At 37.9% G+C, this 24,897-nt stretch overlaps 1 protein-coding gene across 1 annotated transcript in view; it reads left to right on the forward strand.

The window, feature by feature from the left end:
- LOC135204649 (tigger transposable element-derived protein 1-like) overlaps nt 1-24,897 on the forward strand; it is a gene marked incomplete at its 5' end in the record, with an annotated part of 265,628 nt that overhangs the window by 32,413 nt on the left and 208,318 nt on the right. The window contains 2 exon segments of the mRNA XM_064234797.1: nt 421-1,970; nt 2,414-2,491. Coding sequence (XP_064090867.1) covers nt 527-1,970; nt 2,414-2,491 — 1,522 coding nt within the window.

Raw genomic sequence — 24,897 nt, forward strand, 5'->3', positions numbered from 1 at the left:
AAACATGTACATACTACATGTACCCTAAAAATTCTCTCATCTCAGTAAAAGACAGACAGAAAGATAAAGTGAGAGAGAGAGAAATTATTATTTTTATTACTTTGTTATTTGATTTACACATAAAAGCATGAAACCTCATAAATAACATTAAAAATAATTGAACAAACACCTTTGCAGGGTTTCTCTAGGATTCAAAAATGTATTGAATGAAAAGGTTCAGATTTAGCAATCGATGTGTCATTGGTAATATTTATCCTATTAATAAATATATTTACGTCACAGTCTTTTGAATGTACAGTACAGTACATGTAATACTGTACAGTACTACTGTACTGTAGGTAGGTTAGGAGACAGCAAGTAGCCTAATTTTTAATAACAAATGCTTGGCCTTGGTTAAACTAATTTTTTTTTTTTTTTCAGGCGAGACGGACACCGAAATTGACCATAACCTTGTTTTGAGAATAACTAAAATAATGTTCAGGCTACTACTAGACTAGGCAAGCACCGCAACCCCAATCTTATAGAAATGGAGTGGTTATTGAAGATCTGGCTCGAAGACCAAAACCAACAAAATGTTCCAGTGAGGCTTTATTTTATTCAGAAGTTGGCAATGGAGTTGTATAAGGCAGTAGTGCAGAAGAGAGGGGAAGGTAGTGGAAGTGAACCATTTGTAGCCAGCAGAGGCTGGTATAATTGTTTCAAGGTTCGTGCAAATTTGCACAACCTCAAGTTACAGGGTGAAGCTGCTATTACAGACAAGGAAGCAGCAGCAGGATTTCCTACTTGTTTGGCTGAGATCATTAGAGATGGAGGTTATACTGCTGATCAAGTTTTCAATATGGAAGAGACAGGCTTATTTTGGAAGTGTGTGCCCGATCACGTGTGCATGTCCGAGGAGGAGCAGACAGCACCAGACCAGAAAGTCAGTAAAAAGAGAGTGACTGTACTTCTTGGAAGCAATGCCAGTGGTGACTTCAGGCTGAAGCCCTTGTTAGTGTATTTGAATGAAAATCAAAGGGCACTTAAGGGAATTTTCAGGTCTCAGCTCCCTGTCACTTGGAAGGCTAACAAGACAGCCTGTGTTACTGTTTCTATCATTGAGAAATGGCTTAATGATCACTTTTTTCCGGCAGTTAAGAAGTATTTGGAGGAGAAGGGTCTGGAATTTAAGGTCCTGCTGGTGTTAGACAATGCCCCTGGTCACCCTACTAAAATGAGTGAGATTTATCCCAATGTGGAGGTAGTCTACCTTCCACCAAACTCTGCATCGCTGCTACAACCGATGAACCAGGGAGTCATTGCTAGCTTCAGGGCTTACTACACCAGGAGGACATTTCACCATGTCCTCACGATCGTCGAAGAGAGCTGTGACAAGTTGAATGTCAAGGAAGTCTGGAAGAAGTACAGTATTTTAGAAGCTGTCAAGAACATTGAGAGTGCTTGGAAAGAGGTCAAGATATCAAATTTGAATAGGGCCTGGAAAAAACTGTGTCCAAATTTTGTGATGGGCGTTGAGAATCGAGAGTGTCTTAATGTTGTTAGAAGGAACATTGTTGAGTATAGCAAGAAGCTCAATTTGGAGGTGGAAGCTGAGGATGTGAACAAGCTGCTGCAATCCCATGGAGAGGAGTTGTCAGCAGAGGACCCCATTGAGATGGAGAAGCAGATGATCGAGGAGGAGGAGGAGGAGGAGAAGGAAGAGGCACCAGCCACAAAGCCCAGTGCTGAATGCTTGTCACAAGCTTTGGCCCTCTTTAAGCAAGGGCTGGTAATGATCAAGGACCAGGATCCGAAAGTGGAAAGATTCACAGAGTTTGAAAAAGAAATTCAGTATGCTCTAACCTTTTACAAGAAGACTGTAAGCGAGAAGCAGATGAAAGGAAGCGTCCAATCTGAGCTAGAGAATCATGGCTTTAAGAGTAATTCTCCAGCACCAATCGCCACTCTTAACCACGTAGGAATTCTTCACAGTTTATTTTGTTTACTACTGTACAGGTACATATTGTATATAAAATCTTTTATTAATTGTAATAAATTTTATAGCAAAACTGTTACATACACAGTAGTACTGTACACTGCACAGCAATACTGGAATTTATACTACAGTATGTAGTACATTATGTGTACAATACATATTTATTGTACATGGTACAGTACAGTACATTACATAACCCTTTTTATCATTTTTATTATTGCAGAAAAGATGTCATATCCTGATTCCACTGCACCCGACTTGGTAGAAGCATCTGCACCAACCTCTCATGGGAAGGAACTAGTAGATTTTTTATTAGTTTTACTGTATAAATGTAAATTGTCTTATACTACTGTAAAGTACTGTCAGATATATACTGTGCTAATATTATATTTGTACAGTACTGTTACATAACCTAATTTTTTTTCATTATCATTCCAGGACTGAGCCACAGCCCTTCAAGTGATGATCCTCCACTGATAGAACCAGATGACCCACTGGCCTTTCCAGCTCTGTCTGGTAAGGAATTCTTTTTTCTTTTGTTTTGTTTTATTATACATATGTAAATTATTTTATAAGGGAAATGAAGGAAAAGTTCAGAGAAGTTAAATAGGGTCACCTAAGAATAGTACCAATTTTGAGAAGGAAGGTAGAAGAAGTGTTACTGTAAGGATGGAAGGGAAAAAGTCTAAGGGAAATTAAAGGTGCAGTGGTTAAGTTTACATCTACAATTTGGTCATGGAAGTGGAGATAAGATATGGAAGCTAACAGAAAAAAGCACAGTGGAGTGATGGTTTGAAAAAAATGAAGAGGAGGGAAATAAAAAGTTACTAACAGATTTGATTGCAAGTTGTGAGATATATAAAAGATATAAAAAAAAAATCCAGCCAAACCAATAATGGGAATTTCTTTGAGTAAAACATTTAACGAAGTTGTAGCAGTGTATGTGGGAAAGATAGAGGATTGAAAGTTCTTGGTAGTGATAGATATGGCAGAAAGGTATTTTTAGGCTTTTTAGATAAAAGATAAGACACTTTTTGGATAAAGGACAAAAACTGGAAACTCTCATAAAGACACCTATTGATGATTGTAATATTTAGAGGGCCTTCTAGAATATTATCAGACAACGGGAGGAATTTAAAAATTAAAAATAAGGATGGCAGAATGGTGGAATATTAAAGTATTGGCCACAGCATCTGTATCTCCATGGAGCAATGGAATATGTGAGAAAATGGTAGGCATAATTAAAGAAAGCTTAAGAAAGTTGAAAGACGATGAGGAAGTGGATTGGTCAGTAGCATTAAGATGGATAGTGAGTGTGAGGAACTGTTTAATAAATAATGGTGGTTTCTCCCCTAATCAATTAGTACTTTGAAGAAACCCTTTGCCAAATTTGATTGGAGAAGAGAGTTCAAGTCCTGTCAGGAGAAAGAAAGATATGGAAGAAAGTATAGTTAGGGATACACTGAATGCAATGCATAAGGCCAGATAAGTGTTTATCAAAAATGAGTCTTGTAATAAAATAAGAATTGCTTTAAACAGTGTCTTAGAACATGAATTTGAAGAAGCAATAGTGGGAGGTGAGGTATTCTATAAGAGAGAATATGAATGGAGAGGACCTGCTCAGGTAGGTATGGGGGAGTAATCAGTTAAAATGGTGGTGGGGATTCTCTGAGGGAAGTATCTAGAATACATGTTACTGGGATTCAAAGATTGTCACCAGAAAAAGAAAAGATACCTAAAATAGATGAAACATGTATGTACTGTGAAGGATGCATCCTGTGCAGCATAGGAAGGGAATATAGATGGGCAGGAAGGAAAAGAGATGATAATGGGCTGGAGAAGGACTGCAGATATACGTAGACCAGTGGTAGGGCAGTTGAATAAGGGTATTGCTACAATAGCAACTGCCAGAAATATCATACAATGTTAGTGAATTTTAGTAAAGCTTTTAAAGAAGGTAACGAACGGAAAGATATGTAAAAGCCTGATTAAAACAGTGAGAAAAGCTAAGAACATAATAGTAGAAGGGTTAATGAGAGAGTTGGAAGAAGAAAAGATGAATTGGGAAGCTTATGCAGATGCTTCATCTGGGAGTATTGAAGGAGGTCATACACAATTTGGTTGTGATATCATTGACAGATGGTAAGAGAGAGAAGTCCCATATGGTGGAAATCCCAAAATTCCAGAAGAGTAGCAAAATCCACCATCGAAGCAGAAGCTCTGAGGGGGGAGAGGTCATAGAAATTTTTGATATATTTTTCAAACATTTATGGGAAGAGATAGTAGGAGAGAAAAATTAACACAAGCATTGCTTAAAACTGGTTGGTAAAACTGTACTGATTGCAATTAAATTAAGTATTACAGGGGTAAATAGTCCGATTAAAAATTGATATTGCAGCAGTAAGAAATAAAGGAGGTGAGATGGCTAAGCCGAAGTACCCAATTGGAGATTAGAGAGGATAAGGAGGTAAGAAGAGGTTGAGGGGAGGGAGGGAGAAGGAGATAAGGGTAATTGCCTGTCAGTTGATAAATTTAGTCATTATTATTTTGTTATTTTATTAGATGTTTTTAAGCAGTCCACACTGTTTAAAATTACCTGTCGGTTGTTGTCGTGATATCATAAGATGCCCGAAAGATGGGGAAAAAAAAAGTGACTGGGCATGAATGATGAGTAAGCAGTGGTGTCGAAAGTTTGGGAGCGCTCTCATTTTTGGTTTGTGTTGTCGGGTCATAAGTCTGTCTTTTGTTTGTTGTGGTCATGAGCTGGTTTACCGAAGGCGGAATGGAGAGGTGTGTAAACTGTGCACCGGTATATATTTTTTGGCAGGCTGGTTGTTCACAGAAAACAGACCTATCAGCAAATCTTTTATAGCCACTCAAGACCAAAGGCCCCAACCATAGTGTCACCCTACTTTTCACACAACCTCTCAACTCACTCACAGACAAACACCCTTTTGCTGCATCTTTTCAACATCCTCCAAAGTCAGCAAGTCACTAAGTCACTCTTACTGACTTCTACTACACCCTAATCTTCACTCTTACTCATATCACTCATTCCCACAAACTTAGCCATTCAGACCATTTGCTGGTAATAGTGTTATGGCTCCACAAGCTCCATAAATCACTGAGTTTCAGTGAGAATGGAAATCCTGCCTATAACTGGGGACTGCCTGTATGTACAGTAGTACCTCGAGATACGAAATTAATCCGTTCCGAGGCGCCCTTCGTATCATGAGGTTTTCGTATCTTGGACCACCTTTTACATGTAAAATGGCTAATCCGTTCCAAGCCCTCCAAAAACACCCCAGTAAATTATATTTCCAGGCCTAAAACACATGTTCTAGGGTTACGACGCCGATCCGACGGAAGAAATAGGACTCCAAAAAGGCAAAATACTGTACATTCTTGAGTAATATTCAACTGCATGTAATGTTCAACCCCATTTTTACTGCATATATTAGGACTTTAGCATATGTCCCTTAGCAATAAGCCTAGCCTATGTTAGCAGTTGCTACTGTAGCCTAAGTCTATGATTCTGACATCTAAACCTAAGAAGCTAAAAGCTTAGAATATGTCAATAAAATGTATAAATAATCAGTATGTACTCATTTCAAATAATTATTAATTAATCATTAACTATAATACACAAACAAACAAAAAAAAACCTTCCAATCGATTGTTTACATTCAGCTCTTACCCGTCTTACGAGTACCGAACGAACGCCAAGCAATCATTTTTCCTAGCACACAGTAAGCCATAAATTTTCATTAGTATCTCTCTTCAACTAATGAAACTACCAAACAGTATAATAACCATTCATTTCTATTCTTTATTCTATCTTTACCTAATTGGAGATACCGAGTTACTGACAGCTATAATGAAACATACGTAACATAATATTAAAACAGAAGAAGAATTATAAAAAATACGTATTTGTTGGCAGTCTTGTTTATTTTTTATTATTTTATGATATCTAATTCACAATTTTTTTTTATTAAATGTATTGCATGTACTCATTTCAAATTAATTTATTAAGTAACCATTAACTATAAATAAACAAGCAAAAAAAAAAGCTTTCAAACTTCTGTTTACATCCAGCACTTACTAGTATCGAACATCGCCAAGCAATCACTTTACACAGTAAGCCATAAATTTTCATTATCTCTCTTCAATACTGAAACTACCAAACAGTATAATAACCATTCATTTCTATTCTTTATTCTATCTTTACCTAATGTTTTTTTTATTAAATGTATTGCATGAATAAGTTTTTCAATTTACAGCATCCTTTTACCAATAGAATACTTAAAGCACAAGGGGTAGATGCTGACCAAATAGGAGAGCAGGACCTATGGGGTGACTAGCATCAAGAACCAATGGGATGAGCGGGAGGATGGTGGCGAGTTTTACTCATTGGCTGGCGGCGCGGGAGTTTTAAAATTGTTCTCGGTGGTCCGGGCGAATCTCGGGACTTTACAGCAACAACCTTTCGTATCTTGAAAAACTTTTCGTATGTAGAGCTGTAAAATTTTTCGTATTTGCTTTCATATCTCGAGTTTTTCGTAAGTTGAGCCTTTCGTATGTCAAGTACTACTGCTATGTGTATATATACATATACATACATATATATATATATATATATATAATATATATATATATATATATATATATATATACTATTTACTATATATATATATATATATATATATATATATATATATATATATATATATATATATATATATAGTATATACACACACACACTATACAATATACATATACATATATATATATATATATATAGATATATATATATATATATATAGTATATATATATATATATATATATATATATTATATATATGCTTAAAAAATCACAGTAGATGCACGTGACTTCATAAATAAGCGAATACCACGGGAAATTGAAAGTCAGGAATCCAAGCGCTTTCGTCTTTATTCAGACATTGTCAAGGAGCTACTAAAGTACAATTGGAGAGGCCAAGGGCCTCAGGTACAAACAAGATCAGGAATACCAGATGGTTAATTATCAAAAGGGTAAAAATAAAACGGGATAATTCCAGGATTATCGGATATCACAACGGTCACAAACTTAAACAGATTCTGACCCTAACCGAAATTACAAAGTATCTTTACAGTCCAAAAACATGTAAAAACTGAATATATTAATTTGTTGCTTATATTTATCTACAACTTTTTTCATATGAAAGCATCAAGTTTAAATAAACCAAGACTTAAATTTAGAACATTTCTATTATTTTGACTTGATGAAAACAAGATTCAATGATATTCCTTTTAACTGTGTCATTACATGGGATTAAGGCTCTTGCTTGACTCCAGTTAATAGGATGGTCTAAATCTCTCATATGTACAAATAATGCATTCGATCTTTGCCAGTTCTCACAGAATATTGATGTTGCTTAAGACGCTGTGAAAGAGATTTTCCGTCTGTTCCGTAATAGATTTTATCACACTTTTTGCAAGGAATTTCAATATATGCAGCCTGGAAGATCTTTAGGAGAATTTTAGTAATTAAAAAATTCTCCTAAAGATCTTCCAGGCTGCATATATGAAATTCCTTGCAAAAAGTGTGATAAAATCTATTACGGACAGACCGGAAAATCTCTTTCACAGCGTCTTAAGCAACATCAATATTCTGTGAGAACTGGGCAAAGTATCGAATGCATTATTTGTACATATGACGAGATTTAGACCATCCTATCACTGGAGTCAAGCAAGAGCCTTAGTCCCATGTAATGACACAGTTAAAAGGAATATCATTGAATCTTGTTTTATCAAGTCAAATAATAGAAATGTTCTAAATTTAAGGTCTGGTTTATTTAAACTTGATGCTTTCATAATGAAAAAAGTTGTAGATAATATAAGCAACAAAATTAATATATTCAGTTTTACATGTTTTGGACTGTAAGATACTTTGTAATTTCGGTTAGGGTTCAGAATCTGTTTAAGTTTGTGACCGTGTGTATTCCGATAATCCTGAATTATCCCTTTTATTTTTACCTTTTGATAATTAACCATCTGGTATTCCTGATCTTGTTTGTACCTGAGGCCTTCCTCTCCAATTGTACTTTAGTAGCTCCTTGACAATGTCTGAATAAAGACGAAAGCGCTTGGATTCCTGACTTTCAATTTCCCGTGGTATTCGCTTATATATATATATATATATATACATGGCAGTCCCGGGGTTACGACGGTGTCGGCTTTACGACGGTTCCCGTTTAGGCTTGTGGGTTTCAAAGAGCGTTATTCCTGGGTTTACGACACATTTTGTTCCAGGGTTCGATGCTACAACGCTAATCTGGGAGATGAAATATGGACACCAAAAATGCAAAATAATCAATAATTTGAAGGTTTTTTTTATGAAAAATACCATAAGAATGCAGTTTACATAGTTTTCAATGCACCTAAAGCATTAAAAGTAAGGTTTTTTAGGATTTTTGACGATGTTCCAGCTTAGGACGATTTTCAGCTTACGATGCGTCTCAAGAACGGATCCCCCGTCGTAACCCAGGGACTGCCTGTATATATATATATATATACACAGTGGTACCTCGAGATACAAAATTAATCCGTTTCGAGGCGGCTTCATATCATGAGCTTTTCGTATTTTGGACCGCATTTTACATTTAAAATGGCTAATCCGTTCCAAGCCCTCCAAAAACACCCCAGTAAATTTAAATTTCATAATAAAGCTAAATTGACCTATAAACAATGAAATACAACAACAATTTGGACCATTCAATACCTAACTTAATAACGTACTGCTAATTACCTGTAAATAAAGTGTATTAGTGTACATGGTATACAAGAAATACTGTATGTATGTAGTAAAATGTGGAAGCTTACCTTTCGAGTGAGGCTATCTCCGAAAGTGGCGACAGAGGAGGAGGACAAATGGCAGATACGACGTATGTACGTACACTTAACTTTATGAAACACATAAAAAAAATTGTAAGGAAAACTAAACTAAAATTTACAAAACACATTAACAAAACTGTAATACTTAACTTTACAAAAAACTAAAATTAAAAATTTCTTTTTGTCTTTTTTTTTATTTTTATTTTAACATTTTTTTTTTTTTTTTTTTTTACTTTTATATACTTTACATGTTTTTTTTGTTTTTTTTTTTAAACAAAATTTCAACTTCATCACCACTTGCAACTTTCTTTTTGTTTTTTTTTTTAGTATCCCACTTGGTTCTTCCTATTTGCTTACTCCTGCTAGTACTAAAGCCTCTTTAAAAAATAACTATCCAAGGAGATTGCTTCTGCCTACTTTTCACAATGTTCCTGAAACGACTCAGGCAAACGTCATCGAACTCCGCAAGCATACGCCTGTGTGAGCCTTTTCCTTCGGGGTGTCTTTTTTCCACAAATGATTGCACTTTTTTGAAAAGCAGCTAGAACATCCTTAATTTCTGCTGTTGTCATAGGATCGTCCTCCTCCTCTCGCCGCTGCTAGATAACCTCCTCTTTTGAAACTGGACGTTATGTTGCATGGCCCTCCAACTCCTTCAGGTCATCCATCATAAGCTCCTCTTGGTGCTTCCTCGAGAAGGTTGTTGATGTCGTCCTCGTCGACGACCAGCCCCATGGACTTGCCGAGTGCAACGATCTCGTCAAGATCTGGTTGCAAAACAGTTTCAGGATTGTCAACTGTTTTTAAAACTGCAGCACCAGCTTCGCCCACGTCGAATCCCTCGAAGTCTCGGGCGGGTACGGCATCAGGCCAGGGTTTCCTCCACGAGGAATTCAAGGTTCACCTCGAAACCTCCTGCCAAGCTTGGTCGATGAGTCGGATGCATATCTCAACATCGAAATGCTCCTTCCAAAATTGACGCAAGGTGAGGTTTGTGTAATCGATGATGTCGAAACATCTCTTGAAAAAGATGTTTCGTATACAGCTTCTTAAAGTTCGATATCACTTGCTGGTCCATGGCTGGAGGGGTAGTGTTAGGTGAATGGATAAAGAACCTTGATGAAGGAATAACTCTGCTAGGATATCTTCCTCGAGCCCAGGAGGGTGGGGAGGGGTCATTGTCCCAACACCAGCAGGCATTTCAGAGAGAGGCGCTTCTCTTCCAAGAATTTCTTCACTGTCGGGCCGAACACAGATTTACCCACTCCGTGAACAAAAGCCTCATTACCCAGGCTTTCGCATTAGCCCTCCACATCACTGGAAGCTTCTCCTTCAGCGCTTTGTGGGCCTTGAAGTCTCGAGGAGTCTCGGAATGATAGACCAGTAGGGGCTTCACCTTGCAATCCCCACTGGCGTTCGAACAAAGTGCGAGCGTAAGCCTGTCTTTCATAGGCTTATGCCCGGGTAGCTTCTTCTCTTCCTCCGTGATCTACGTCCGATGAGGCTTTTTTTTTCCAAAAAAGGCCAGCCAATCTCATCACAGTTGAAGACTTGCTGAGAACTGTAGCCTTCCTTGGTCATCATCTCGTTGAACGTCTTTTTAAAAGCTTCGGCCGCTTTCGTGTCCGAGCTGGCAGCCTCCCCATGCCGCACCACCGAATGGATACCAGTCCGTTTACGGAATTTCTCAAACCACCCATGCGAAGCCTTGAATTCTGGGGTTGGCGTTGATGTCCCTTCTCCTCCGTCGTCAATCAAATCACCAAAAATAGCGCTGGCCTTGTGGGAGATTGCTGTCTCCGTTATCGTATCGCCAGCGATTTCTTTGTCTTTTAATCCAGACAAGAAGAAGCCTTTCCATCTCGTCGTGCACGTGGGTCCTCTTGCTGGACAAAATAGTGACGCCCTTGAAGGTGTAGCCGCTTTGATGGCATCCTTCTGCTGCTTAAGGATGGTGCCTATTGTCGATGGATTTCGGTCGTATTCCTTGGCGATCACACTCAATCGCATACCAGCTTCATACTTCTTGATAATCTCCATCTTCGTTTCCAAAGAGAGCATCCTCTTCTTTCCGTGAATTTCAAGTTTCTTGGTACCCATGACTACGTACAGTAGTACCTCGAGATACGAAAATTAATCCGTTCCGAGGCGCCTTTCGTATCATGAGTTTTTCGTATCTTGGACCACATTTTACATGTAAAATGGCTAATCCGTTCCAAGCCCTCCAAAAACACTCCAGTAAATTTCATAATAAAGTTAAATTGACCTATAAACAATGAAATACTACAACAATTTGGACCATTCAATACCTAAATTAAGAATAAAAATGCAAAACCTGTAAATAAAGTGTATATTAGTGGACAAACGGCAGATATGTACACTTAACTTTACGAAACATTAAAAAAGTCAGAAAACAAACTAAACTTTACAAAACACATTACAAAACTTTAACACTTAACTTTACAAAAACTTAAAATAAAATATTTTATTTTGTCTTTTTTGATTTTACATTTCTTTTTACTTTTTTATACTTTACATAATTTCAATTTCTTCACCACCGAATGGATGCCAGTCCGTTTACAGAATTTTTCGAACCACCCATGAGAAGCCTTGAACTCTGGGGTTGCCGTTGATGTCTCCTCTCCGCCGTCATCTTCGGCTTGGGCAATCAAATCACCGAAAATAGCGCTGGCCTTCTGGCAGATTGCCGTCTCGGTTATTGTATCGCTATCGATTTCTTTGTCCTCGATCCATACAAGAAGCAAGCCTTTCCATTTCATTATGCACATGGCTCTCTTGTTGGACAAAATAGTCACGCCCTTGGAAGGATGTAGGCTGCTTTGATGGCTTTCCTTCTGCTTAAGGATGGTGCCTATCGTCGACAGATTTCGGCCGTATTCCTTAGCGATCACACTCGACCGCAGCCAGCTTCATACTTTTTTATTATCTCCATTTGTGTCTCCATAGAAAGCATTCTCTTCTTTCTGTGAACTTCAGTCAACTTCTTGGGTGGGACCCATGACTAATATGTACTGTACGTAATTAAAGTTACGTATGTAGTACATATACTAATTAGGTTCTCACAACACGATAAAGTAGCACAACGAAATCACTAACGAATTTAAGATACTAAACGAAATCGTTGGACCGAACGAATGCCGCATGCGTAGGATAAAGCTTCGGGTGCAAAGTGGCCGAGCGAAGGTACGCCACCACGTAAGATGCATGATGGGAGGGATGCTGTCCAATAGGAGAGGATCTCATGGCTTGGCTAGCATCAGGAACCAATGGGAGAGCAGGAGGATGGTGGCGAGTCTACTAGAACTAAGATGGCGGCCCGCGGCGCGAGTTTCAAAATTGTTATCGGGTGAATCTCGGACTTTCAGAAACCTTTCGTATCTTGAAAACTTTTCGTATGTAGAGCAGTAAAATTTTTCGTGTCAGCTTTCGTATCTCGAGTTTTTCGTAAGTTGAGCCTTTCATATCTCGAGGTACCACTGTATATACTGTACATAATTATGTTATGTAGTACTTATAAGTATGGAGTAAAGTTCTCACACAACACGATAAAGTATACTACAACGAAATCACTAACGAATTTACGTTCATAAACGAAGTCGTTAGAACGAACGAATACTGCGTCTGTATGATAACAATGCTGGTACAAGTGGCCGAGGCACGCCGCTACGTAGTAGATGCATGATGGGAGGGATGCTGACCAATAGGAGAGAAGGATCTCATGGCGGTGACTAGCATCAGGAACCAATGGGAGAGCGGGAGGATGGTGGCAGGTCTACTCAGTTGGCGGCGCGCTAGTTTTTCAAAATTGTTATTGGTGGTCCGGGCAAATCTCGGGCTTTAAAGCAACAAACTTTCGTATCTTGAGCAATTTTCGTATGTAGAGCCGTAAAATTTTTCGTATTAGCTTTCGTATCTCGAGTTTTCGTAAGTTGAGCATTTCGTATCTCGAGGTACCACTGTGTATATTTTTTTTCTCATTGCGTGAAGTTTAGTATGCAACCATCAGAAATGAAAAAAAAAATTATCATATAAATAATGGAATATATGATAGTGCGAAAACAAAATTTCATGTATAATTGTATTCAAATCGCGCTCTGAGCAAAACGTTTAAAGCTAACAAGTTAATTTTTTTCCGTTGTATTGTACACTAAATTGCAATCATTTTGGTATATAACACATTGTAAAACGATCAAGGCAACACAGAGAAAATATTATCACAAAATGATGCAAATACAATATAAATCGAAATATTGTGTTAGAGACTTCCCGTTTGTTGCAAAATTAAGGTAATTGATTGAATATTACTCGACTGTAAGTGTTGTAGCTTACAATTGCAGTTTTCGGCCATTTCAGTCGAGTTAAAGTTGACCTAAGGACGAATTTTTTCTATTTATCGTTATTTATATGAAAATAATTCAAAACTGATAAAAGTTACAACCATAGGTTGTTTTATTGTTGTATTCTACATGAAATTGCACACATTTTCACATATAAAACTTAATGTAACGGCTAATTTAAAATGGTGCAAACATTACGAAAATCAGACGAAAAAATTTATGATTTTTTCGGAAGAGTTACCACATGGACGTAAGGAAAAAGTTGATTTCATAAATTCACCATAAATCGAAATATTGTGCTAGAGACTTCCAATTTGCTGAAAAATAAAGGTAAATGATTGAATATTACTAGAATGTAATAGTTTTAGCTTACAATTGCGTTTTTCGACCATTTCGGTCGAGTCAAAGTTGACCGAAGGTTGAAATTTTGGCACTTATCGTTATATATATGAAAATATTTCAAAACTTATAAAAGCTACAACCATGGGTTGTTTTTAGTTGTATTGTACATGAAATTGCGCACATTTCCATATATAAAACTTTATGTAATGGCTAATTTAAAATGGTGCAAACATTAAGACAATCGGACGAAAAAATTATGATTTTTTCGGAAGTTACCACGCGGACATAAGGAAAAAGTTTTTTTCATAAATTCACCATTAATCGAAATATTGTGCTAGAGACTTCCAATTTGTTGCAAAACAAAGGAAGGTAAATGATTGAATATTACTAGAATGTAATAGTTTTTAGCTAACAATTGCGGTTTTTCGACACCATTTCGGTAGAGTCAAAGTTGACCGAAGTTATATTTATTTCAAAACTGATAAAAGCTACAATCATGGAGTATTTTTCTGTTGTATTCTACATGAAATTGCGCACATTTTCATATATAAAACTTTATGTAACGGCTAATTTAAAATGGTGCAAAATTATGTCAAAGTGTCACTGATACTTTTTAGTGCGATAAGAAAGAAATTTGCGCTTGCGTAACGATTGTAAACAAAACAACGCCTTGATCCATGAGCTCTCAGTATCCCCCAGGGCGCGTGATTCAAAAGTTTTTGCCTAGTAGGCCTATAACTATTTTTCCCCGAATTTTTTAAAAAATTTTTTATATCGACGTACCATACGTCCAATCGGCACCCAACAGACAATTTATATCGATGTTTAATACGTCCAATCGGCATTAAAGGGTTATATACAGGTCGGTCCCCGGGTTACGACGTTCCGAGGTTACGACGCTTTTTCTTAAATATTCATTGAAAAATCCGCCCTGGGTTACGACGCTTGTTCCGAGGTTACGAGCTGACTACTTCGACGCTCCGAGTTAACGACTTTTCTTTTAAAAACGCATACTATGATAAGAATCCTTTATAGTTTAGCACAGTATATTAATAAAAATAAGTTTTTGGTTAGATTACAAAAAAAATTTTTAGGTTATGATATATGATTTTTCGACACTTTTTATGTCGTATTTTTTAAAATTTTTTTAGTGACGCCTCATATGCGGAACTAGATTTCCGAGCGAAGGAATACACTAGCTTGGGATGCGCAGTTTTATAAACAGTCCAAAAGCGCCAAATAATGAAAAAACTCATTGCTTTTGTTTTCCAGTATACATAATTAAAACAAAACTAAGTTTCTGGTTAGATTACAACGCAAATTCCAAGGTTACGACGTTTTTTATGCTTTTAACGATACCTCATACGCAGAACTAGTTTCTGAGCGGAGGGCGCATAAATTAATTTACGCTATTAAACTGTATGGTAACCATAGTCAAGGATAAGGAACGCATTCTCAACAGTCATACATATCCTTTAATACAAAACCAGCAAAATATCATTGAAACATTATTCACTTAAAGAATCCATTTATACTCTACTTAGACTTGGATATAAAAACCATAGTTTCTCTCTCTCTCTCTCTCTCTCTCTTCTCTCTCTCTCTCTCTCTCTCTCTCTCTTTGTATTTTCCGACGAAAAATAATCACTAATTAGTGTATTTGGATGTTTATTTTCATGACTAAATACATTTTTATAATACAAAAATGATTTACTAATTTTCAAATATTAATTTTTGATTAATACTGTATTAGTAAGTTTAATAAGTTGAAATGATATCGCATAATGAAAAAATAATAATTCTCTCTCTCTCTCTCTCTCTCTCTCTCTCTCTCTCTCTCTCTCTCTCTCTACTACAAAGATGTATGTTTTTTTTTGTATGATAATAAATGATTTACTATTTTCAATATTAATATTAATTTTATACAGCAATAATATCAATTCATTAAAGAAAATACCATAGTGAATTAGTAAGATTTTAGCTTATATTTAAAAAATTATCGAAGAACGAAGGAAATCCAGTCTTCTTCCAGTAAACCTTTTCTCGAGATCCAGGTACTAAAACTGTCAGATATATATCAAGTTCTGTGACAGCCAGAGGGGAAGTGGTCATGAAATTTCCCCCTCTCTCTCTCTCTCTCTCTCTCTCTCTCTCTCTCTCTCTCTCTCTCTCTCTCATTTACTGAGACTCGAGATTTTTTATGTACTTGTACTATTTGTTTTTAATACTTTCAAATAATAATAATAATAATAATAATAATAATAATAATAATAATAACTAATAACTGTAATTACAAAATCAATATGTGATAGTATTTTAAAGAAATACAATACGTACTAATCTATCCATGTCACTTTTAATTAAGGTTTAACAATCTCTCTCTCTCTCTCTCTCTCTCTCTTCTGCTCTCTCTCTCTCTCTCTCTCGTCTCTCTCTCTCTCTTTTGCCACACAGATAATAATGTGTCATAGTGGAAACTCCCCCCCTCTCTTTCGCTGGAAGCGTTATAAGTATTTTTTGAGAGAACAGAGAGAGATAAACTCTCTCTCTCTCTCTCTCTTTTACCGAGATGAAAGAATTTTTATGGTACTAGTATGTAAAATGTTTATTGATAATTTCAGTTATTTAATAATAATAATAATAATAATAAAACTTTAATTACAAAATTCATAATGGTCGTATTTTAAAGAGATGAAATGACCTTTCCATTTGCACTTGTAAGGATAATTCCTCTTTCTTACTGAGATGAGAGAATTTTTATGGTAGATGCACGTGTTTATTATATTTTCAAATAATAATAATAATAATAATAATAATAATAATAATAATAATAATAATAATAGAAGTAGTAATAATACGATAAATAATTTCAAAAGAAAATTCTTCCCTTTGTCTTTTTCTGTATCAATTTCCCCACCTCAACTCGAGTGACACTCAAGCTTAACAATGCCATACAATGGTCAACGAATTTAATGGTTTTAATGTATGATCTCTCTCTCTCTCTCTCTCGAAGAACTCTCTCTCTCTCTCTCTCTCTCTCTCTCTCTCTCTCTCTCTCTCTCTCTCTCTTACTGAGATGAGATCATTTTCATGGACGTGTATGTATAAGTTTATCATTAATATTTTCCATAATAATACTATAAGTACAAAATTCATATCTTGAGTATTTTAAATACAATAATCATTCCATTTCTCTCTTTTAAACAACTCTCTCTCTCTCCACAAGATACTTGTCATACATTTGGTGTTTCTATTTCTTCCTTTTATCTCTCTCGCTCTCAGCAAAAGAATTGATAGACAGACAAACATAATTGCACAGTCCTCTCTTTCTTTCTTCTCTGGAGAAATATATGTATTTATGGGAGGGGGAAAAAGTTTGCCTACAGACGTTTCATCAATCTGTTGAACCTAAGGAGTTATTTCTTCTCTCTCTGTCTCTACTCTCTCTCTCTCTCTCTCTCTCTCTCTCTCTCCTCTCTCTCTCTGTCTCTCTCTCTCTCTTTGTATTTTAATGAAAATATACAGTAATTTGTTTTGATACACAGTGTTGCACATTGAAAAAAAGTAAATTAGTGATAATTTTAGAGATACGGCCCTAAGAAAAATTGCAAATTAGTAGTGAAATTTTCCCTGTGGACATGTTTTCAAGAACGTCGTTCCGGCTTACGACGATTTTCGGGTTACGACGCGTCTTAAGAACGGAACCCCCGTCGTTAACCCGGGGATCGCATCTAATATATATATATATAATATATATATATATATATATATATATATATATATATGTGTGTGTGTGTGTGTGTGTGTGTGTGTGTGTGTATATATCTATATCTATATATATATAAATATAATATATATTATATCTTTATATATATATATATATATATATATATATATATATATATATATTATATATATATATATATATATATATATATATATATATATATATATATATATATTTTTAATTATATATATATATATCGTATATATTAGTATTTTACATAAGTGTGATATGAAAATCAGGAAAGGAATGCATCACAATTAATGTCATAAAGAGCTAGAAATCTGAGCATTTGGATATTTATTAGTTTGCCAGATAAATTTCTCATGCTTCCTCAGTGCACAACCAGCTATATCTTATAAAATGGTTAGTAGTGGGATAATGTTTCAATTTATCTGTCTCGGCAAGTCATAGAATGTGGCAACAATTTATTGCTCGCTGCTACTCACAGGTGGAAAATATGGTGAACAAATATGTGAAAAAACCTACACAAATTTTTAGAAATATATATATATATATATATATATATTTTTTTGCAATAATACTTCAGGGACATGTTATTTAGACATTAATTCTCCTAAATCCATCATTAACTAAAATTTGAAAAATTTCCTCAAAATTTTCTGATCGCTGCACCCCTTAAAGTGGTTGCCTGGACCTCCTTTTGACCTATGCATTTTATCTTTCTAAGGGATTTGACTAGAAAGCTCTTTTGTTCCTATGCAATATACAAACTCTTGGTTCTTTGCAATAGTATTTACTGAAAGCGTAACCTGGACACGGCCGCTGAAATCTTTTAACAAGGCAGTTCAGTCGTTAACTAATGGTCCGGTGGTTTGTCGTCCCTCCACCAGACCGGATGTGAAACGTTCCAAATTGATTTCAGCCGTCTTTGTGGATAGACGTGTTCTTGACCGCTCTCTGCCTGACTGTTATTGCTGATTTCTTTTCATTCCAGATGGGATTTTTCCTTTTTATACTATTTGTGAGTGTTTTTTTGTTTTGATAGTGGGTTTGTGAAATTTTGATATCATAATGCAAACCCATGAATTGCAACAGCCTGTGTCCTCTGCTCCCAGCCAGTGCTGCCCTGGGTAGAGGGTAGGAGGTGTGGCAAAATCTGTGCCTCGATGGAAATTGATCCTCATGCCCTTTGCTCATCATGCCTGGGGCATGAGTGTAATCCGGATGATATGTGTGCGGAGTGTTTTGTTTGGTCCGCAACACAGTGGGGGAAGTTTGCATGGAGGAGGAAGTATATCAGTAGTATTAAAACTGTGACGGGTGGTAATACCCCTCCCACTACACCAACGGCACCTTACTTTACCTCTTCCTACCTCTTTCCCATATTGTCCCGCACTTGCTGTCACCCCTTTATTCAGGGGAGGCTTCCGCTTCTTCTTCCCCTTCTTATGAGTCGGAGAGGGAAGAAGGGTTTGTCCCCCTCCACTTCAAAGGTACACCTTCGGATTGAGGGCGATTCCCCAATGAACCAAATTTTTGCTTCCACAGGTGAGGTATCAGGCTTAGAGCAAGTGTCGACTTAATTGGGACTAGCTGGCACTTCGTCAATCCAGGCTTTGCTGCCACACCAAAATAGAGGTGCCAGCAGCGCAGTAATGTATACAGATGTCATCTCCACCATCACCACAGTAACGTTGCCCAGCTACTACGCGTTCTTCACCTTGTCTGGTCTTATCACCCTACAAACGTATCACCTACAGTAGTAATGGGGACCAGACCACACTTAGCAGCTTACCAGTTTCCAGCTCCTGTCTCTGCAGTGCCTCCCCTTCCTGGTTTTGATGTGGCACCACTACCTGCCCCAAGGGTTACCTCCCTCTGTCTCCCCTGGTCATGACAGAGATGACACCTCCTTCCGTTCCTGCCTCTTTACCTGCACCTGTTCCTGCTCATGTACCAGCTCCTAGACCTGATGAGTCTTCTGCCACTCCTTGGGGAGCACGGACAACTCTACTGTGGAAGCTGTCGAAGAGGAAGGCGAAGAAGAAGAGGAGATCCAAGAAGGTGTCGTCGTCTTTAGCTTCGTCTTTGTTCTCTTCGTCGTGTGTTGCCTCCTCACCTCCCCCTTTGAAGGCTTCACTGCCTAAGAAGGAGAAGGTAGCTTCTCCGGCCCCCGAAGAACTTTCACCTCAAGACTTCTGAGGGTCTGCCTCCTCCCTTCAGGGAGGAAGCAGTTGGCTCTCTCGCTGGTTCTAAGTGGGAACTGAGACGCTGTCCCAGGGACCAGGGTCTCGAGAGCCTCTGGAGTTCAAACCAAGGTTTGTTCTCCAGCCTCTGCTCCCAAGGGCGCTGCTCTAGGGACAGGGACCATGTCGGAGTCTCGTTCGTGAGCATCTCCGAATGTATGATGAGCACCTAAGTCATGGAAGGGTAGGCTTCTCCCCGCCATGGCAGTGGTGGCATGGGGCGAGAGCAGGTACCGAGCCATGGCTCGGACCCACCTGCGTAGACCAAGCTTGATTCTTCTTCTGCAGGGGCCAGGGCATTGTTACCTAGCCAAAACAGAACAAAAACTTAGTGCGACCCATGAATTTTGGAATTTAACTTGCAGGTGAGTGAAACTCTTAGCTATATAATTAATGAGTAACTATAATTAACACTTTATTTTATTATAAAAATGTAATTTTCTATGGTATGGAATTATTTCTTGAATATGCAAATACAGGCAGTCCCCGGTTATCGGCGGACTTGGTTAATGGCAAACCGGTTAGTGCCATAAACTCAGAGATTTGGGGCACCATAATAGGCGAAGTTTTGGTTATCGACGCCATATGGTGCTGATAATTGAGTTATGGTGCCATAACATACCTAACAGAGGGGGCATGAACTGAAACTTGGCATAAATGCCCTAAATCGCCAAGTTTTGGTTAATGGCAGTTTTCGCTTATCAGCACCCTGCCGGGAATGGAACCCCCGCTGATAATCGGGGACTGCCTGTGATATACGTAGAAAATAACAGTGATTTTACTATATTACCAGTTGTTCATATGCGAACAAACCTTCGGTCTTAACAATAGGATAATTTCTAGTGCCTACCCTGCGATGCTATCTTAAAAGAACACGGCACCTTAGGCCAGGCTTCCGCAGACTTTTTGTTAGCACAGGATGTACAAAGAAAAGGGTGTCGAAGAATACTATCTCTTTTTGGATACGGGAAGCCATCAGACAGGCATACTTGACTCTTGATGATTCCGCCACCACATCTGTGCAGGCTAGAGCGCATGACGTTAGGGGTATTGGTCCCTCTCTGGATTTCAAAAAGAACTTGGCTATACATAGTGTACTGAGCACTGGTACTTGGTTACACCAGTCCACATTCACCTCTTTCTATCTAAAGGATGTTGCCCACAGATCTGTGGACACGTTTTCCCTGAGTCCTGTGGTGACTGCCCAACAGATGGTGTACCTCATCATTGCCCTTAACCCTGGATAGGTGGGACAGGTCACGCGCGACTTGAGGCGTATTTCAAAAAACATGTTTTTTCCCATAAATTATTGCCCGTGTCTAATCTGGGTGTGATCAACCTGCAGGCGGTCACTCGTCTGCAAGCTGCGATCTTGTGGGGAGCTGCCTAGATCTGCTTCAAGTGCTTCCCCCTTTTCTGAGAATCGCTCGGGCAGAGGTCAACCTGCACGCACCTTTAACAGGTAGGTGATCGAAAATCAAAGTTATTACATAATTTCTCAATGAACAGTGTGCATAGTCATGTGTCTTTGTTGTGTTGGAAAGTCTGGATGGATGGTGTACCTATGTCATGCGTGACCTTCGAAGTGGCTGACATGCCATGGATACAGTGGACCCCCGTATTCGCGGACTCACAAACTCGCTGATTTCTCTCAGGAACATTTCCCTGCATTATTTGTGGTATTTTTCTGAGAAATGAGCACAAATTCCTGGGTTTTTTTTAATCAATTTCATCATAAAATGCACTATTTGTGATAAAACTATTAAAAAAACCAGGTATGAAAATTTTTAGTTTTTTTTCTTGAGTTTTAACTAACGAAATAGGAGGTTTTAAGCATTTTTATAGGAGTTCCAACTATTCACGGGTTCTAACTATTCACGGAGGGGTCTGGTACGCATCCCCCGCGAATACGGGGGGACCACTGTATCACCATATGGTCCATTTTCCTTCGAGTGCCAATTTCTAGTTTTTTTGCAAAAAGCAAAGTTTTTAGGTAAACCTCGCATTTGTTCCTACACTATATATAAACCCTCAGTCCTTTACATGAGGAATTAATTACGCCTGTTAAATTCTTGAACAAGGCGGTTAGGAAGTAACTGCCGTGTGGCAGGCGGGTAGGCCAGCCTGCCCGGATGTAAACACTCCACTTTCCTTTTGGCCGTCTTCGGCCGTCTTTGAATGAAGACGTGTTTTTGTGAGCTCTTGCTGGCTGGCCGTTGATAATTTTCCCGGTGGGATCTTTAATTTTTAAATTTTTTGATAAATATATATATATACTGTGTTTGATGATTGATTTAATTTAATCATTAATATGTAGACCCACTTTTTGCGATAGCCTCGATAGCCACCTTTCTACTTTGTGTTAAGGGTCGGCGGCAAAGGTATGCCAACATCTTTATTATTACATACTTTCGCCCTTTAACATGAGGATGAGACATGTATTTAACGTGAGGTCGAGACATGTATTCATCCAAAATTTACGCTTATGCTTTGGGAATTACCGAGGGCAGCTTCAGAGGTTTGTCTTTTGTTTCTGGGAATTCCTCTTCTCCTTCATCCTTTCTGTAGCTATCGGACGAAGGTAGAAGAAGGAGCATGTGATATTGGTGTTTGGGGGATCTCCTCTCATTTCGGAGGTTGGTGCTCTTGGATGCGAGAGGAGTATCCTTATTACTTTATATCATATTTCCTATATTTTACAGACTAACAGTGGTGATTGTGATCACAGCAGTATAATGTTCCCCCTCTCTTTCTTAGGGGGTGGGTACCGGGCATCCCCGTGAATAGCTCAAACCCGCAAATAGTTAGAACTCCCCTCTAAAAATGCCCACATCTGCCTATCTTGAAAGTTCAAATACAAAATGTATACTTAAAGTATTATCCTACATCAAATATACCATTGAATTGGTATTATTAATATCATTTCAAAGTCTTCTGAAACATTTTACCTTTAGAAATATATAAACAGCCAATAAGAGAGAGGAGGAGGAGAGAGGAGAGGAGAAGAGATGGGAGAGAGGGGAGAGAGAGAAAGAGAGAGGAGAGAGAGACGAGAGAGAGAGAGAGAGGAGAGAGAGAGAGAGAGGAGGAGAAGAACTGGAAATAACTCCTTACAATATCAAAAGATTGAATTGAACTTCTATAGGCAATACTTCTTCCCCTCCCATAAATACATATATCTTTTCCAGAGAAGAGGGCAAGAGAGGACTGAACAATTATCTGTTTGTCTGTCTATCAGTTCTTTTGCTGAGAGAGAGAGAGAGAGAGAGAGAGAGAGAGGAGAGAGAGAGAGAGAGAGAGAGAGAGAGAGAGAATGAAGAAATAGAAACACCAAATGAATACCTTATGTAACATCCTGCATCAAATTTACCTTAAATTATTATCATATTACTGTATTAATCTTAGAGATTGTATTAATATAATTTCAGAGTAATCCTAAACATTAGTACCCTTAAAGGTATATACATACATACATACATACGTACTTCTAACACTTGCAGCAGAGAGAGAGAGAGAGAGAGAGAGAGATTGAGAGAGAGAGAGAGAGTTGTCCTTACAGTATTTAAAAGAGTGAAATGGAAAGATTATTGTATTTAAAATACTACTCACACATGAATTTTGTAATTACAGTTATAGTATTATTATACATATTATAGTATATTATTATTGGAAAATATCAATAATAAACTTGAGAGAGAGAGAGAGAGATTGTATAAAAACCATTAAAATCGGTGACCATTATATGGCATTGTTCCCCTCCCCTCCCCTGTCACATTACTTGACATATTTGACAGCTTCCTGAACTCCAAGTGTCTCTGGGGTTGAGAGAAGGTCAGGAAATAGATACAGAAAAAGACAAAGGGAAGAATTTTCATTTGAAATTATTATTGTTATTATTATTATTATTATTATTATTATTTTTTTTTGCTTTATCACAGTCCTTCAATTCGACTGGGTGGCATTTATAGTGTGGGGTTCCGGGTTGCATCCTGCCTCCTTAAGAGTCCATCACTCTTCTTACTATGTGCGCCGTTTCTAGGATCACACTCTTTTGCATGAGTCCTGGAGTTACTTCAGCCTCTAGTTTTTCCAGATTCTTTTTCAGGGATCTTGGGATCGTGCCTAGTGTTCCTATGATTATGGGTACAATTTCCGCTGGCATATCCCATATCCTTCTTATTCCTATTTTCAGGTCTTGATACTTATCCATTTTTTTCCCTTTCTCTTCAACTCTGATGTCCCATGGTATTGCGACATCAATGAGTGATACTTTCTTCTTGATTTTGCATGTATCACCCTATCTGTTCTGATAGCATAGTCCCAGAGAATCTTTGCCTGATCATTTTCTATCACTCCTCCAGATTGGTGCTCGTACCGCTTATTACTGCAAGATAGCTGATGTTTCTTGCACAGGCTCCAGTGGAGGGCTTTTGCTACTGAATCATGCCCCTTTTTGTACTGGTGGTTTATGGTTTCATTTTTCGTATTGCACTTCCTACATATGGGAGAGATGTTATTTCCTTCTATCGTTCTTTGGATATATCTGGTTCTTAGGGCCTGATCTTGTGCCACAGTTATCATTCCTTCAGTTTCCTTCTTGAGCTCTCCCCTCTGTAACCATTGCCACTTGTCATCGCTGGCCAGTTCTTTAGTCTGTCTCATGTATTGTCCGTGCATTGGTTTCTTGTGCCATTCCTCTGTTCTGTTTGTCATTCTCCTGTCTCTGTATATTTCTGGGTCTTCGTCTACTTTTATCAGTCCTTCTTCCCATGCACTCTTGAGCCACTCATCTTCACTGGTTTTCAGATATTGCCCCCCCCCCAGTGCTCTATTCTCGATGTTGGTCGCAGTCCTCTATACTTAGTAGTCCTCTCCCTCCTTCCTTTCGTGTTATGTATAGTCTGTCCGTATTTGCTCTTGGCTTGGGTGTAGTGCTTTGTGTATTGTCATATGTTTCCTAGTTTTCTGGTCTATGTTGCGGAGTTCTGCCTTCGTCCATTCCACTATTCCTGTGCTGTATCTGATTACTGGCACTGCCCATGTGTTTATGGCTTTTATCATATTTCCGGCATTGAGTTTTGACTTGAGTATCGCCTTGAGTCTCTGCATATATTCTTTCCTGATCGTGTCCTTCATCTCTTGGTGTTTTATATCCCCTCATTCCATTATTCCCAGGTATTTGTATCCTGTCTCATCTATGTGTTTGATGTTGCTCCCATCTGGTAGCTTTATCCCTTCAGTTCTCGTTACTTTGCCTTTTTGTATGTTGACTAAGGCACATTTTTCTATTCCAAACACGAAGGAGTGAGCCGCTGTGGTGGCGCGGGGCCG

This window comes from Macrobrachium nipponense, chromosome 47 (genome assembly GCF_015104395.2).
Source record: "Macrobrachium nipponense isolate FS-2020 chromosome 47, ASM1510439v2, whole genome shotgun sequence".
Classification (NCBI taxonomy): domain Eukaryota; kingdom Metazoa; phylum Arthropoda; class Malacostraca; order Decapoda; family Palaemonidae; genus Macrobrachium; species Macrobrachium nipponense.